The sequence below is a fragment of the Artibeus jamaicensis genome, unplaced genomic scaffold (assembly GCF_021234435.1).
Source record: "Artibeus jamaicensis isolate MK-2021 breed Jamaican fruit bat unplaced genomic scaffold, CSHL_Jam_final contig_797, whole genome shotgun sequence".
NCBI classification, from domain to species: Eukaryota; Metazoa; Chordata; class Mammalia; order Chiroptera; family Phyllostomidae; genus Artibeus; species Artibeus jamaicensis.
The window spans coordinates 8,486,000-8,503,172 of record NW_026521977.1 but is presented as its reverse complement, the minus strand read 5'-3'; the positions used below and the strand labels follow the sequence as shown (position 1 = coordinate 8,503,172).

The 17,173-nt window shown below is 44.3% G+C and overlaps 1 protein-coding gene across 10 annotated transcripts in view; it reads left to right on the top strand.

Moving 5' to 3' along the window:
• Window positions 1-17,173, top strand: part of SERGEF (secretion regulating guanine nucleotide exchange factor) — a 182,084-nt gene that overhangs the window by 8,779 nt on the left and 156,132 nt on the right. For 7 of the 10 annotated variants that reach the window (XM_037150508.2, XM_053673029.1, XM_053673028.1 and 4 more), the window contains exons 5-8: window positions 4,053-4,113; window positions 8,198-8,311; window positions 10,267-10,329; window positions 14,920-15,078. In XM_037150508.2, the coding sequence (XP_037006403.2) occupies window positions 4,053-4,113; window positions 8,198-8,311; window positions 10,267-10,329; window positions 14,920-15,078 (397 nt within the window). The remainder of the gene's footprint in view (window positions 1-4,052; window positions 4,114-8,197; window positions 8,312-10,266; window positions 10,330-14,919; window positions 15,079-17,173) is intronic. The other 3 variants (XM_053673023.1, XM_053673027.1, XM_053673030.1) reach the window with 3 other exon arrangements.

The following is a 17,173-nucleotide window of genomic DNA, read 5'->3' as shown; positions in this document are numbered from 1 at the left end:
AGTGGTTTTTAGTATGTTTACAGAGAAGGGCAGCCTTCACCATGGTCTGATTTGGAACATTTTCACCGCCAGGAAAGAAGCTGTGTACCCTGTAGCAGACGCTTCCTATTCTCCCCTCCCCAGGGCCCTCGGCAACCACCCATCTATCTCTATGCATTTGCCGATTCTGGGCATTTTATATGAGCGGAGTTACACAGCATGTGGTCTTCTGTCTGCCTTTTTCATTTCACCTGATGTTTTTAAGTTCCATCCATGTTGTGGCATGTAGATGAAATTTTAGTGAGTTTTAAATTGATCCAGTATATCCAAATTATTATTTCATTTTATATGCCATTAATATGTTAAATTCATTCATGAGATATTCTGTATTTTGTATTTTATGCTAAGCTGACCGCGGGTATACACTTTTTACTGACAGTGTGTCTCGGTTCCATCCACACTTCAGTTGTTAGGCAGCCAGTGTTCAGCAGTCACGTGTTCAGCAGTCACGTGTTCAGCAGTCACGTGTAGCCAGTGGCTACCGTGTTGGACAGCATGAGTGTACAACAGGACTCTCGGCCCTAGTTCCGGGCTCTTTCCACTGCATCATACTTCGAAGTGCACATTTTGGTGAAGTTTATATTGTCAGTGATCATAACAGGACTGAGGAATATTTTTAAAGGAATATGCTTGGATCAAAAATGAGTGTTACTACCTAAGCTGCTCCACTCTTATCTAATCTCCTAAAAGTCCACCTGGAGAGTGGGAGATCTGTTTTCACTGATGGAGCTTGGTCTGCTCTTATGATCCTGTTGAATTTACCGTTGCTGGTCTGTGGGGCTATTATTTGAGCTCATGGCTTCCACAGTGTTTTTGTCTGTTTGAGCTGCAATAACAGAAGTACCACAGCCTAGGTGGCTTAAATAACAAGCATTCATTGTTCACATTTCTGGAGGTTGGGAAGTACAAGATCAGGGAGCCGGCAGATTTGGTGTCTGGCGGGGGCTTGCTTTCTGGTTCACGGGTGGCCGCGTTCTTGCTGCGTGGCTTCATGGTGGGAGAGGCAAAGGCGCTCTCGGGGAGCTTTCTTAAAACAGCACTAACCCCATTCGTCGGTGTCTGCCCTCATGACCTGATCACCTCCTGAAGACCCCACCCCAAAGGCCGTCATGTGGGGTAATAGGTCATCGTAGACGAATTTCGGGAGAACACAAACATTTAGTCTGCACCACGTTATACAAGGAAGTCTAGATTCTGTAGTCTGTGTTGTAGGAAGTGTTACCACTTCTAATTCCATTAATGAATAGATGGCATTTATTTATGAATAAATAGATGGCTTTTAAGGAACCTGTATGTAAATTGTAATGAATTTCATTTCAGTCACACAACTGAGGAAGACAGAGGAGAGCAATGGTTAAAATACATCGGTTGACAGAACCAGGAGGTGAAGCGTTCTGACAGGCTCTACCCTATGGAACAATGGGAGGAAAGTGCCAAAGTAGAATGATATAGAAAGTCATTTATTAGTTTAATAGTATATGTGCTGTGTTGAGACCGTGGGGACAAAGGTGATAAGATCCGATCCTAGTGCGTGAGGGCATAGAAACATCTAAATGCGTTGCCGTGTTAGAACCATGGTGAGTGTTTGAACCATGGTGAGTGTTAGAACCATGGTGAGTGTTTGGATCGCCTCAAAGGAGGGAGTAGTGGACTCTTCCTGGGGCCGGGGGGGCTGGGGTGAGAACAGGCTGTGCTGACTCTTGGAAATTGAGTAGAAGTTTTCCTGGCTTGAGACAGGATGCGCAGAGTGGGTGCAGAAGAAGAGCATTGCAGACGAAGGAACCATGTAAGCACAGAACCGGAGGGGTCTCAAACCATGGAGGGTTTGAAATAGTGCAGGCAGTTTCGCTGGGCTGGAGTATCAGGAAGGGGTGGAAGTGCCGGTGGGAAGGGGCTGTGGGGGGAGGTAGCGTGTGACCAATGGTAAGAACAGTGTGGCAGGGAGGGGCCTGATGGGGTATTGCGGAGGACAGATTGAAGGAAGATTACTCAGGAAACTCTTGCTGATAATTGAGACAAGAGATGACCATGGTCCAAACCAAAGCAGTGGCAGTGGGACTGGAGGGGAAGGAATAGTGGTGAGTTGAAGATGCTGAAGAGATTGAATCCACATTAAAGCCTGTTAGTTAATTTTTAAAGAAAAAAAATTTTAGAGGACAATGTGTTCAAAGTATATTAGCAGTACAATTTTGTCTTTCGTAAAACTGATGTGATTGTAGGCTACATTAATGAAAATAGAATCTCTAGAAAAAGGGAGGCCAGAGCCCTGTTCTTTGTGCTAGTCAGCTGCATCCAGAGTCTTGGGTTCTCCCATCCAAGTACTAACCAGGCCCGACCCTGCTTAGCTTCTGAGATCGGGCGCGTTCAGGGTGGTATGGCTGTAGACCAGGGTCTTGTGTTCTGTTGTGGGTTTGGTGTGCAGGCCCTGGACATAAAGCTGAGTAAGACTCAGATGCTGTCCTGAGAGTCCTGGTTTAGAAAGACACAGTGGGTCTGTAAGTAAAGAAATGTAAAACACCATTGGGCCTGTGAGTGATGCATATACAGAACCTTTAGAAAAGAGAGACTGAGTAATCAGAGCTGATTGAGAGGAGCAGAACCAAGAGTGGGAGGGAGTTTCAAATTGGGTGATGGCTGACGGAATTGGGATGTTTAGTCTAAAAAAGAGAATTGTATTAGTTATCTAGTGCTTGAAATAAATTAGCTTCAAATTTAGCAGTTTAAAACAACAAACATTTGTTATCTCCTAGTTTCTGAGAGTCAGGAACCTGGGAACAGGTTAGAGGGTCTCTCATGAGGTTATGGTCCGGATGTCAGCCCGGGGCCCGCTGAAGGCAAGACTGGGCTGACCGGTCCAGTGCTACCTCTTTCGCCTGGTAGGAGGCCTCAGTTCCTTGCCACACGGGCTTCTCCCCACACGGGTTCTCTGTAGGACTGTTCAGACCTGGCCTCTGGCTTTCTTCCCCCTAGAGGCCAAACAAGAAGCCGCAGTCCCTTTTATCACCTCGTCTCGGAGCCCCTCATTGCCTCCTTATTCTGTTTCCTGGAAACAAGTCAGTAAGTCTAGCCTATACTCAGCCAGAGGGGAGTTAAACTGTGCACCTGGAGGGAAGGGGTCTCTAGGAATGTGAGGACCTATATTTAAAGCCACCACATGGCATGCCAGGACGTGACAACTGTCTTCACATACTTTTAAAAAAGATTTTATTTATTTTTAGACAGGGGAAGGGAGGAAGAGAGTTAAGAGAAACATCAATGTGTGGTTGCCCCACTGGGGACCTGGCCTGCAACCCAGGCATGTGCCCTGACTGGGGATGGAACTGGTGACCCTTTTGTTCGTAGCCCGCACTCAATCCACCGAGCTACACCAGCCAGGCTTGTCTTCACATATTTGAAAGCATTGTCAGAAGCTATAGGCAGAGAGGTTTGGCTTTTACCTAAGGAGATAAATGGAACAGGTACCTGGGGAGGCAGTGAGCCTGTGTCACCGGAAGCAGGTGTTTGGCAGGGGTTGATGGCCACTTGGTGGGGTGCTGTGGAGCGATTTCTAGTGTTGGTTGGGGATTGGACTAGATCAAACATCTGCAAACTAGAACCCTTGGTAAATAAAGTTTTACTGGACCACAGCCACACCCATTCATTCATGTATCGTCTCTGGCGGTTTTTATGTTACATTGGCAGAGTATAGTAGTGTGACCGAAACCACACGGCCTGCAGAGTCTAAAATATTTACTGTCTGTCTCATGATAGAAAACGCTCATCAGCCCTTGGACTGGGTGAACTTGCAGGTCTCCCCATCCCTGAGAGGCATTGTGATATGGTATTTTTAAGAGATTTTTGTCTTTTAGGGATGCATGTGGAGGTATTTATGAATGGGAATGTTGCTGGCTGGGAGCTCTAAACCAGTCAGACACATAAATGAGCGCCCTGCTGCAGTGCATTTGGGCAGCAATCACGTAACATTTTGTAGATGGATGACTCTGAGATTTCAATCCTTTTCTCTGTTTTGACAGCTCCTGCGAGAGAAGGTTGTTAGCATTGCTGCTGGACTGAGGCATGCCTTAGCCGCTACAGGTGATCATTTTGCTTTTATTTTTCTAATTAGTTGTGTGTGATAAGGAGAAACAGAGCTTTAGGAGAAATAAACTTCAAGGAGTAATTCAGAATGTCCTGCTCTGCTGCACTGCTGATTAAAAGGAGGGGACACAAGGCCAAAGGCATGTGGGAAAGCCTTCAGCAGGAAGGGAGGAAGGAAATGAAAATTTTCAGCTCTTCATTATGTTCTGGGCATGAGGCTGCATGTTCTTGATTTAGTCAGTACCTCATTTAATCCTCACAACCGTGCAGTGATGTGAGTTACATTTTCATATATGAAGAAAACGAGGTCTGGAGAAGCCAATGTGCTCATCTAAGCTTGCACAGGGAACAAGGAAGCAAAAGGTGGAGCTGGGGTCAGAGTCTAGGATGGTCTGGATTCCAAGGCCCACTTTCTTTGCTGTGACTGCACTAGTGGGATTTTAATGGTTACTGATTTAAAGGCTTCAAATGAGCTTGTCTCCTGGACCACGAGGGGGCAGTGGAGGTAGGGCTGACAATGCATGTGCAGTTGAGGATGATGAGTAGAGAGGGACAGTGGCTGGTGGAGGAGCAGTGACCCTTTTCTCTCTCCCTTGCTCATTTTTCTGCTCCCACTCCTGGGCTGAAGGACAGCCCTAACCAGCTGTGGCCGCTGAGGCTCAAGCATTTGGTGAGTCCAGTTGCAGAGTGGGGAGAGGAGAGGAGAGGAAGAGCGTGGTGCTGCGCTGTGCTGATGGGGGCTTAGTATTGACCATGGTTAAAAAAATGAACTTTGTTTGAGGGAGTTGTAGACTCACATGCAGGTGTAAGAAGTCAGATGGCGCTCGTGCACTCTTTCCCCGGCTTGTCCCAGTGGTAACCTCAGGGCAACAGCACAGCTGTCCTGGTATCACCGTCAAGACACAAAACAGTTCCATTGCCACAGGGAGCCACTTGCCACCCTTTATAGCCACAGTCACTTCTACCGGCCCCACTCCCTTCTTAGCTCCCGACAACTGCTCTCCTGTTCTCCATCTCTACGACACTGGCATTTCAAGAATGTTATATAAATGGTATCATAGAATATACAGCCTTTCGGGGTTGGTTTTTTTTTTTTTTTTTTTTTGCTCAGCATGATTCCCTGTAGATTCACCCAAATTTTGAGTATCAGTAATGTAGTCCTTTTTACTGATGTCATGGCATAGCGGTCCCACTGGGTTGGCTCAGGCTGCCATAACAAAATGCCACAGACTGTGGGGCTCAAACATCAGGAAGGTATTTCCTCATAGTGATGGAGACTAGAAGTCCAAGATCACGGTGCTATGAAAATTGGTTTCGGGGAGACCTCTCTTCCTGACTTGTAGATGGCTGCTTTCTCACTGCCCTCATGTGGCCTTTCCTTTACATACACAAGGGCAGAGACAGGCCTCTGGTTATTTCTCTTCTTATAAGGGCACCAGCTCTGTCAGGTTAAGGCCTCACTCCTGTGACCCATTTGATCTTTGTGGCCTCCTTATAGGCCCTGTCTCCAAATGCAGCCACCTCATGGGTTGGGGATTCAACGTGAGTTTTCGGGGGACATAATTCAGTCAGTAACAACCAGACTTTGCTTAGCCAGTCACCCATCAAAGAACATCTGCTTGTTTCCAGTTTTAGGCGATTAAGAATAAAGCTATAAACATTTGTGGACGAGTTTTTATGTGAACATAAATTTTCATTTCTCTGGGATAAATGCCCAGGAGTGTGATTGCCGAGTTGTATGGCAGTAATTACACTTTTACAAAGCTGCACAGTTTCCGTGATGTGTTTGATTAAGTTAATTGTTAAATCCTCCCCTCCCCCATTCATTTTGTAACTATTTCTGCACGCGTGTCTGAAAGATGGGGACTCTTTCTGAAAATATTACCAAAATAGCATCATCAGCCCTGCAAAAATAATTCTGTAATTCTATCAAACTGTATCCAATCAGCATTTACATTTCCCTGATTGTCTCAAAAAATATATATATTTTTTCATTTGTTTGAATCAAGGTCTGAATTAGGTGTGTACATTGCGATTGATATGTATTTCAGGTTTCTCTCTTTTAAAAGATATTTATGCCTTTAAAATTTTTTATTATGCTAAAATACATAACAAAATATACCATCTTAACCATTTTTTAAGTGCACAGCCGAGTGGTTTTAAGTGCGTTCGCATTATTGTGCAAGTGTTACCACCACATCTCCGGAGCTTTTTCCATCTTGCAAAACTGAAACTGTGCCCGCTAAGCCATTATTCCCATTTCCCTCTCGCCCAGGCCTGGCTACCACCACTCTGCTTTCTGCCTCCGTGACTCCGACTGCTCATACAGGCACCTCATGTAAACGGAATCGCACAGTACCAGTCTCTGTGTGGCTTCTCTCACTCAGCGTGATGTCCCTGACGTCTCTCTGTGTTGTAGCAGGTGTCTGAATTGCCTTCCTTTTTAAGGCTGAATGGTATCACTGTGTGTGTACCACATTCTCCTGTTCCCTTTCTCTGTGGATGGCCACCTGGGTTGCTTTCACCAAATAAGGCAGCTACGCACATGGTTATATAGTATCACTCGGAGACCCTGCTTTCAATTTTTTAGGATATGTACCCAGACATAGAAATGTCCAATCAATAGTAATTCTGTTTTTAATTTTTTGAGGAACTGCCATACTGTTTTCCATAATTGCTGTACCATTTTTGAAGAAAATTAATTTTTAATTACAGTTTATATTCAGTATGATTTTGTGTGAGTTTCAGGTGTGCAGCATAGTGGCGAGACAGTCACATAGACCTTCCCACCAACAGCGTACAAGGATTCCCAGATTCCTTTACAGCCTTACCAACACTGGTTATTTTCCGGTTTTGTTCCGGAAAGAAAGAGTGTACACCCTCGTGCATGTGAAGCGGATACATCATGGTGGTTTTGATTTGCATTTCCCTAATGATGACTGACATTGAGTATCTTTTCATGTGCTTATTGGCCATTTGTGGATTTTCTTTGGAAAATGTTTGTTCAAGTCCTTTACTCATTTTTAAATAAGGTCATTTGTTTTTGTGTGGAGTTTTAGGAGTTCTCGATGTATTCTGAATAGTAATCCTCTGTCAGATATATCAAGTTACTTTTAGTCTATAAATATAAATTCCTTTTCCTATCTTTTTTCCCCTTGCAATTGATTTGTTAAAAACATGTTAACTTTTGTTTTATTTCAACACCACGTTTTGCTTATACTGTGCTTGGTCATCATTACTTACATTTCACAGAGTAGGCTTGTCTGTTTACACCTTAAGGAACATAGGTCATAGGGTATTTCCAGAGGAACAACCTTGATGAAAGCAACCTTTCCAAAAGCAACCTTGATGTTGCTTTTGGGTGATGGATCCCAGGTACACACATCTGACTGTAGGCCAAATGTGTAAAATTTCATATGTGCATTTGTATGAGGTGCAGAACATGGGTACATGAGTTAGATTCAGCAGACAGGGAAATAAAAGCCCATCCCTCTGAAATAGTGGCTATTTATTAAGAAGCTGTCTTGCACTCATACATGTATTTAGCAGAGGAATCTTTGAATTCATCTTGGTGTAGTAGAAAGAGCACTACATTAGGTGTTAGGAGAGCTGAGTTCTAGCATTTTCTCTGCCACCAGCTCCTTATATGCCAGATCACACCCCCTCTTCAGGGTCTCAGTTTTCTCGTCTAGTAAATAAACGTCAGGAATGGACTTGATCATCTTCTAGGTTCTTTCCTGCTCCGTCTGGAGTCTGAGTGACCTTTTCAGGTCAGTCATGAACGAGGCGTCATCATCAGGAATTTGACTGTGTGGGATTGTCCTGGCACTTTTTGGGGGGAGTTTTACTATGTTGGAGTTTTCTCTGGTGGTCTAAGATTGCTGTAAAAATTGGATTTGTGATTGGCTTGGTGGTGAACCCTGTGACCAGTCACAGGGCCCTCGAATTGCGGAGCTTCTCCGTAATACAGGTGTTATTGGAGACTGAATTGGGAATCTCCCAGGGCAGTGAGGTTCAAAGACCCATCTGGTCTTATCCAAATACACATTTTCTTCTTTTTTCCTCCTGCTCGATCGGGAAGTGAGTGGCATCGTGTTCCAGTGGGGAACGGGTTTGGCATCTTCTGGACGGCGGTTGTGCCCTGGGCAGACTCTCCCACTGTTTTTGACAGCAAAGGAACCCAGCAGAGTGACAGGTAAGGCCCTTTATATAGTCCAGACTTTATAAGGCCCTGTGTGTGACCCTGATGGTTGTCTGTGATGAAATCTTTATAGCAAATCTCTAACTGCTCTCCTGGAGCTGAGAACAGAGGTGGGATTTTGGAGGGTGGTAGAAAGCGGTGGGAAAAAGAGAAGGGTAAGCCATAGTGGGAGCGATGTCCAAGACATTGGGATCATTCTGATTTTTCTAAGTCCTGCTAGCCCTCCCCTTCCTCTGGGCTGCAGGGTAGAGGTCATGGTCACCTGGTCTAGAGACATTCCGTCATTCTGTAACACTTTTTCCCCGACATGTCTGCTTAATTAACTAGTGTATTAATAAAATGCCCCTCAACCTTAAAGTATCCTGTGGAATGAGAAAGGGAAAAGGCAGGCGTTTCTGCCACATTCCCGAGAGAGAAAGCGCTGGGCCCCAGCAGCCAGGTGAGGAGGGACACCCAGGGTTCAGCTCCGGGACCTGGGGTGGCGAGGTGAGATGGCAGAACGAAAAATGAAAGACTTTGAGGGCAGGCAGTCGATGATCTGTTAGCTGTCCTGCAGTCCAGGGGTTGAGTCGGGGAGGGTATTTGTAGAGGGGGACGGGGCACTGGATGCGGGGCAGGAAGTCCACTTCATGTGACATTGAAAACACCTGTAACATTTTTTCCTGCCTCACCAAGATAGTCACTGCCCGCTGGGCGTACCCCGCTTTCTCATTCCTCTGTGCTTGTGGGCAAACTGTTATCTCTGCCTTTTCCTTCTTGTTCTCTGGGGAAAATCCTGATCATCTTTTAGGGCCTGGCTCAGGTGTGGCTTTCTCTGTGAACACTCTTCCCCTCTCTCGCTTCTGTTGCCTTTTCTCACACGTGTGAGCAGCACAGTATATCGTGTTGTTATGAGTTGTTTACACGTTTTCCCACATGCCAAAGATTCTGAGTTTTTTCAGGGCAGGAACTGTGTCTGTTTTCTATTTTAGCACAGAACTGTAACTAGAAGGAATTTAGAAGTGTTTTGATTTGATTTGATTTGAACAACCTGTTTGAGATCTGCTCAGGGCACAGCTTAGATTCAGAATTGAATTAGGGGAGTTTTCTGAGGAGACATTAGAATAGATCATCAACTGCCTGCCCTCAAAGTCTTTCATTTTTCGTTTTTATTTTTTAAATTTATTTAATTGTTGTTCAAGTACAGTTTTCTGTCTTTTACTCTCATCCCAGTCCACCCAAAGTCTTTCATTTTTCGTTCTGCCATCTCACCTCGCCACCCTAGGTCCCGGAGCTGAACCCTGGGCGTCCGTCCTCACCTGGCTGCTGGGGCCCAGCGCTTTCTCTCTCGGGAATGTGCCAGAAACACCTGCCTTTTCCCTTTCTCATTCCACAGGATACTTTAAGGTTGAGGGGCATTTTATTAATACACTAGTTAATTGAGCAGACCTGTCGGGAAAAAAGTGTTACAGAATGACGGAATTTCTCTAGACCAGGTGACCATGACCTCTACCCAAGCTGACTGGGATTATACCTTGTCAGTTAAGACAGTGTAATTAAGGGGAAAAGGTACTGGGTTTGGAGATGGAAGGCAGCTAGTTCTGCCTGTGTGTTGTTCGGGAGCCTGGGTGTGTATTTCAGTGTCTGCATGTTATAGCAGCTGAATGTATGAGATAATGTTTTTGTAGGCACTGTCTGTGGACAGAGCTAGGGAATATGCATATTTATATTCACACACACCTGTGTGTCTATCTGTCCTATGAGAAACCATGAGTCTACGCTGATTTCTCCAATTGCAATCCAATATCACATGGTCGATGCTAGCCTTCCTCTCCTCTCTGATAGTGAGCTCCTTTATCCTTGATGGATTTACTTGCTTGTTCATTCCCCTGGTAGGTAACCACATTACCCTCTTCTCTGTCCAGTTTGCTCTGGTATAAGTATAGTTCCTAAAGAATTTTTTCTTGTAGGCCTAGAGAATTCTAAAGCAATATGTGTTGCTGCTGGCTCCGCACACTCGGCTTCACTGACAGGTGGGTACCGGCTCTCAGGTTAACAGGCCACTGACAGTTCTGTGTCCCTTCTTCAGGCCGTGATGCAGGAGGCAGAGGGCAGGGCGCAGGCTTTGGAGGCAGAGTTTGCGTGTTGCCCCTGTGTGGTCTTAGACGACTACTCACTTTGCCCTCCCGAGACTGTTTCCTTGTCTGTAAAATACTTCGTGGGTAGTTCTAAGGACTAAATATGGCCATACATGTAAACACTCATGTGGGCTTACTTCCTCTTCTCTGATTTTGTTTTCTCAACTGCACAAGAGGGATGAGAATATCTCCTTCTCAGGGTAGTTGTGATTACCAAATCATGTAAGCAACAGTAACTTTATATGTAACATGTTGTTCTCATCCATTTAATCTGTGTAAGTGTCTAATGGAACTGTCTGAGCTCCCTAGCTCCCCTAGTTCTTTCGGTTTCGTCTCAAATTAACCTTTCTGATCCATTTATCTCCCTGTTTGCTCTGTCTATATTTACCTCCTCTATTTTATTTATGTAACTGTATATTTCTATTTCTATTGATCTTTCATCTTTGTATTTTTCTCTCTAATCTCTGTATCCATATATCTATCTAAATTGAATTATGTATGTTTTCCTATTGTATTTTGTATTTTTATTTATTTCTCTAGTCCATATCTTTGATCTGTTCTTTTATATAACCTTTTTTCTTTCTTGTACTCTATCTGCCTGGCTGTGCATCTACCCACACCCTTGACACACCAGCTACTACAGTATAAACTCTGGTGACAATGTGGCATTTTCTTGAAAGTGAAGGTTATCTCTTCCAAAGATTGTATCTCTCAGAGCCCAGATGGTTTGTCCCCCTGCCGGTAGGCTGGAGACTGTAGCTCTGGGAAATTTATTTTGGTTAAGACCTCACACAGATAAATACAAATTTCTTAAAACATTTTGTTTATTTAGAGAGAAGGGAGAGAGAAAGAGAGGGAGAGGAACATCTGTGTGGGAAAGAAACATCGATCACTTGCCTGTCATACCCACAACTCAGACGTGTGCCCTGTGCAGGGCTGGAATCAGTGACCTTTTACCTTGCGGAACTCTGCCCAACTCCGCCCACCCAACTGAGCCACACCAGTCCGGGCTGCATTGCATTTTAAGCAAAGGGCAATGACTTTCATGCGTAGTGTTTTATGTGGAAATTAAGGTGTATACATAGTACATGTAAACTAGTTCATATTAATTTTTCAACATCAAATTTGAAGTGCAGTCCAGCTGAATAGCTGTTATTGTTTCTAAATGAGTACAGAGACATAATGTAAGAGTTTAAATACTTTACAAACTGAGCTCCATATAATTTGTTATTTAGTGAATTTAAAACAGCCAACAAAAGAAATACCTACTTTTAGCCTAAATCTTGTGTTAGGTAGATTTATACATGTGTGTTGAGAGTTGAGTGGAAATCAATGCCTCTTACATAGGAAGGACTGGAGCCCCAGGTGAGGAATGACTAGTTCATGCCCCACAGTAGGTGAGGGTTGGGGAGGGCGTTATTTTCTGAGAATCATAGGAGGCTGAGATGTTTCTACTGTTTTAATTAATTTGAAATAGTTGGCATTATATAAACCTAGAGATTCTCTCATTGCTAACATCAGCTCCTTAAAAAATAAATTCCTCCCCGGCTGGTGTAGCTCAGTGGATTGAGCACGGGCCTGTGAACCAGACAATCGCGGTTCGATTCCCAGTCAGGGTACATGCCTGGGTTGCAGGTTGGTTCCCTGCAGGCCAGTTCCCAGCAGGGGACCCACGAAGGCAACCGTACATTGATGTTTCTCTCCTTCTCCCCTTCCCTTGTCCTCTAAAGATAAACAAATAAAATCTTAAAAAAAAATAAATTCCTTACTAATTACTAATGTAGTTAGTAAGGCTACTTATTTTACATGTGGAGCACTTTTATTTTGGTGTTTTCAAAACATGTTGAATTTTTATTTTATGGAGGTGTAATTCATATATAAAATTACAATCTAGTGATTTTCAGTATATTCACAAAGTGAGTTTTGGATATTTTTAATGTCAGTTAAAAGTTGTCAACATTAATATTCCCCTTTCCGCTCTAGTTTAAGCTGTTGACACACTGGGTCTTGTTCCTTGTGCTTTTTAGACCTTTCCCCTGGAGTTGTACGTTATGTAACTGTTCGGCACTGCAGCAGAATTTAATTTTGCAACAGTGTATGATCCGCATGTGGAAGGCAGTTCGTGTTTGCAAAAAGATGGTTTAGATTTACTAAGGTAAATTGAAGCTTATTACAGACACAGGCTCATGGTCAGTGGCATCTTGGTAGCTAACCAGGCCATGCAATGGGTTGAGACTTGGCTGAGGGTCTCTTCTGCCTTCTTGTACAGGATCCTCATATTTTGCACACCCTGGTGAAGTCCAGGAAGGATGCATGAAACACACCACAGAACTGCAGAATGTCAGTGCTGCAAGGTCACCCGGGTGACAAAAAAGCTCCACCTATTACGCTCCCTCAGTTTAGACTTGATGCAACGAGGCCCAGGATGTGAAGTGATGTGCCCAATGTCCGAGTGACAGAGCAGCAGATCTGGGACTTGAACCCTGTGTCTTGGTGATACCGTTCGGCATTTGATCAGTTTTTGACAATATACCAGACTGCTCCCAGGCAAGCAGTACCATAAAGCTTTATTGGGAGGTCACAAAGTACGGTGGAAATGGAAGACCCGGCTTCTTATCCTGCTTGATTCCTTATTAGCCATGTGATCTTAAAAGTAATTTAACATCTCCTGGCCTTGATTAATTGATATTCTAGAAGTGTGCTGTCTAGTAGAAATACAATGTGAGCTGCGTTTTGAAAAGTAAAAAGAAGCCCTGGATGGTGTAGCTCAGTGGATTGAGCATTGGCTGCGAGCCAAAAGGTTGCCGGTTCTATTCCCAGTCAGGGCACATGCCTGGGTTGTGGGCCAGGTCCCTAGTAGGGGCCACATGAGAGGCAACCACACGTTGATGTTTCTTTCCCTCCCTTCTCCTCTCTCTAAAAATAAATAAATAAAATCTTTAAAAATGCAAAAAGAAATAGGTGAAGTATTTTTAAAAATATATTTTTCTTAACCCCACATATCCCAAATATTATTTCAATTTCTAATCAATACGAATGTTATTAATGAGCTGTGGTTTATTTATTGATTGATTTTTAGTAAGGCTTTGCAATCCTTTGTGCTTCTTTGGTCTTATAACGCATTTTAGTTTGGACTAACCACATTTCCAGTCTTTAGTAGCCACATGTGAAGAAATTATAGAACCTTAGAATATTGGAGTTGGAAAAGTGCTTAGAGATCATTGAAGGAGCCACAAATTGCAGATTCATAGGCCCAGTTATGGCCCATGGCCCCGTTTTGTTTGGTTTCCAGTTAAGCTTTTTGGATCTGAATGCCTTTTAAAGAAGCATGTGCCCACTGGTTTGCCAGTTGCCCACCTGTCTCTTTCTTTACCAGTGTCATCAGTCATATTGTTTGCCCTTTTAAACTAGCCTCCAATTTTCAGCTGGTGAAACTAAGGCTTGGAGAGGAAGTGATTGTCCAAGGTCAATAGTTAGTTAGCAGATCCGAGAATAGAAGCCAGTCACTTGGCTCTGAATGTGCTGTTTCTGTTAAATTACAGTGCCAGTCAGTTGCATCCCTGCTTCTATCCCAGGATTATTGCGAGGTCCAAGTGAGCTGAAGTGCTGCACAGATGTGACGTGGCCGCGAGATAGTGTCTGCCGGGCAGGGCATGTAGCGAAATGTCACATGTAACAAGTTTAAGCTTCACGAGTGAACTGTGTCAGACAAAGACAAACACCGTAGGATTTCACTTACGTGTGGAATCTAAAACACAAAACAAACACACAAGACAGAAACAGACTCACAGAGAACAAACTGATGGTTGCCAGGTGGGCTGCGGTGGGGGGCTGGGTGGAAAGGTGAAGGGATTAAGAACACAAACCGGCAGTTACGAGCACAGTCACTGGCATGTGAAGTACGGCATCGGGAACGCAGTCAGTGACCTTGTAGTGACTGTGTGTGGTGTCAGGTGGGCGCTGGGCTCTCGGGGGATCACGTAGGAAGTTGTATACACGTCTGACCGCCGTGCCGGCACCCCCGGAACTCAACAAACGTTGAATGTCAACTGCAACTGAAAAAAAATTAAAACAAAAGTTTATGCTTGAATCATATATTTTTAACCTGTTACTTAAAAAAGTTAATATATTTTTCCTAACAGGAAGTAATGCAAGCATATATTTTATAAGCTATGGAATATAGAGAAAGGTATCTTTCACAAGGTAGATGTTGAATAAATATTTGTTGAATGAATTAGTGGAAAAACCAATTCACATATTCCTATTCCTTGACAAACTACTAAGAGTATTTGGCCCTGTTTCCTATTTATAGAACTAAAAAATCTAGTATTATGCTATATATGAATTTTGTGTCTTACCTTGCTCTACTCTGCACTATAGCATAAACACTTTCAGTAACCACTTGTTTTTCAGACTTGCGTTCTTTCCCATCATTCGGGACTAATGTTCCCTCACCTCTCTTGTTCCCCTTTCTGCTTGCTTAAGATGCTGGAGAGCTGTATGTTTGGGGAAGCAACAAGCATGGACAGCTGGCTTCCCAGGCTGCTTTCCTTCCTATGCCCCAGGAAATAGAAGCTCACTGTTTTCAGAGTGAAAAGGTCACCGCTGTCTGGAGTGGGTGGACACACCTGGTCGCCCAGACAGGTAAGGAAGCAGCGGAGAACTGGTCGGCGAGAGCAGCTGTGGGGGCAACTGTGTAAACAGCTATGGATGCTCGGGATGAAGTAGTTTGGATTCTACCAATGAGAAGTTTGTAGGGCTGGGAAGGGGAGTACCTCGGATCTGGTTCTGCAGGCGGCCAGATAGATGGCTTTTCCTCTCTGAATCACAGGTTTGCACCCGAAAAGGCAAGACTGGGTTAGGTTATTGCCTTCTGGTCCTAAGAGTCCACGAGGTTTCGAAAAGGAACCCGTTGCAGCAAGCCCCACCCAGAAATGTGTGCAGGCTGCCGGGGAGGCTGCCTGGTCGCAGCTGAAGAGATGACGCTGTTCGCATGTCCACCCGAGTCTAAATCAAAGGCAGCAGAAACTGTCACCTTAACGGTAAATACCGGGGTGGGCAAAAGTAGGTTTACAGTTGTGAGTATGCGCAACAGTTTATTTTGTATTATTATTTATTAACTATTGTATTTCCCATATGAACAAATGTAAGCCTACTTTTGCCAGCTGTTGTGTCTCATGACTGAGGCAGGAGCATCACCTTGAACCATAGCGGGCCTGGCGTTTTGGGTACAATGTTTGTTGACCCTAATGAGCCATGAACACCGACTCAGACACCCCGTCCGTCCCCTGAGTTGTCATCTTCTCCTGCCATGCCACCTGCTGTGTCTTTCCTTGAGTCCTCATTTATTTCTCACCCTTCCCTTGCAGCATTTCTTTCCTGGTCTTCATGTCCCTGACTTTGTTCTTGTGGTTTGTGTCTTCACCGTCTTTCTTTCCCGCCTTCCTAGTGCTCCTGCAGGCTCACCAAGCTTTCCAGGCAGGTAATTTGTGATTCTTAAGATCTGTAATCTTGTCAAGGCCTTCTGAACTCCAGGGCGTCTCTCACGAGTCCCTGTGCCTGCTCTTGGCCTGCTTAGTAGCCAAACCTGGCTTTCTGTGCTCCCAAATATCTGGTGGCTGTTATTCCAGTACTTTCTGGCTTTTGTAGGTTTTCAGGTCAGCTTCTCTTGTCCTTGGTAAGTCACGCCTACTACGCAGTGGAACACACAGACGTGGTCTTAGGAGTATTTGTAGTTACGATGCTTTTAATCGGTCTTTTAAAGCCATTCACAACCACTTTGGAACAGAGGCCTGTATTACAAAGGTGTTTAATAAACTTTTCATGTAAAAAAACTTCAGAGGCCGCTGTAAGGAACGTGTGTTAATTTATTGGGAGGACTCTCCAGAAGGTTCTGACTGCTGAAGGATGGGCAACGTCCACATAAGTTTTTCTTAAAAAAGACTCCCCGAGCACGCTCACTGCTTATTTGTGTAATTGTTCGTGCCTGTCTTTTCCTGTAGACAACGAGCTCTGTGAGAGAAGGCACCACATGATCTCTGCTGTGCAGCAGCGAAGGTATTCAGTTCCTGCACCCGACTGGATCTGGTTAAGAGACAAAACACATTTGCGTGCACAGGAAGTGGGGTAGATGGCTGGGATTTCTGACCTCTTTCCTCGGACTCACTAGTTCACGATCAGAAGGCCTCAGTTTGTCTCTTTTGGTTGGACTCAAAAGCCCAACCAAATCAGTCATTGTTTTTAGGAACCTATTCAGTAATAGCCTTATAAACCTTGGAGAAACTGGAGAGGAGACACGGGCCATGCTCTTCCACTAGGATGGGTAGACAAGCTTAAGTGTAAGAATGTAGAGAAGGAAGACTTGGCCATTCATCCGTCCATCCACCCATCATACATATGGAGGACTGTTTATATACCATCACTGCACTAGATATAAACCCTGCACTCAGGGAGCCCACTGTCCACCAGGGGGACACATCTGTTGTGAAAATTCAGTACATTGCAGTATGAGATGTGCAACAGTAGAGCTAATACAGCGTGCAGAAGCAGCATAGGAACTAGCAGTCATATGAGTAATTGGGTATTAACAGGTAGGTGTTTTATGGTTAGTCAGTCTTCAAAGAGTTGCAGTGCAGTGAAATACACTTACTACCAAATGGTAGTGAGTTTGGTTGAGTCTGCCAGCAAACCCTTTAACCAGTTTGACTAAATGAAAGACGTGAAGATGCCGCTTCTTCGA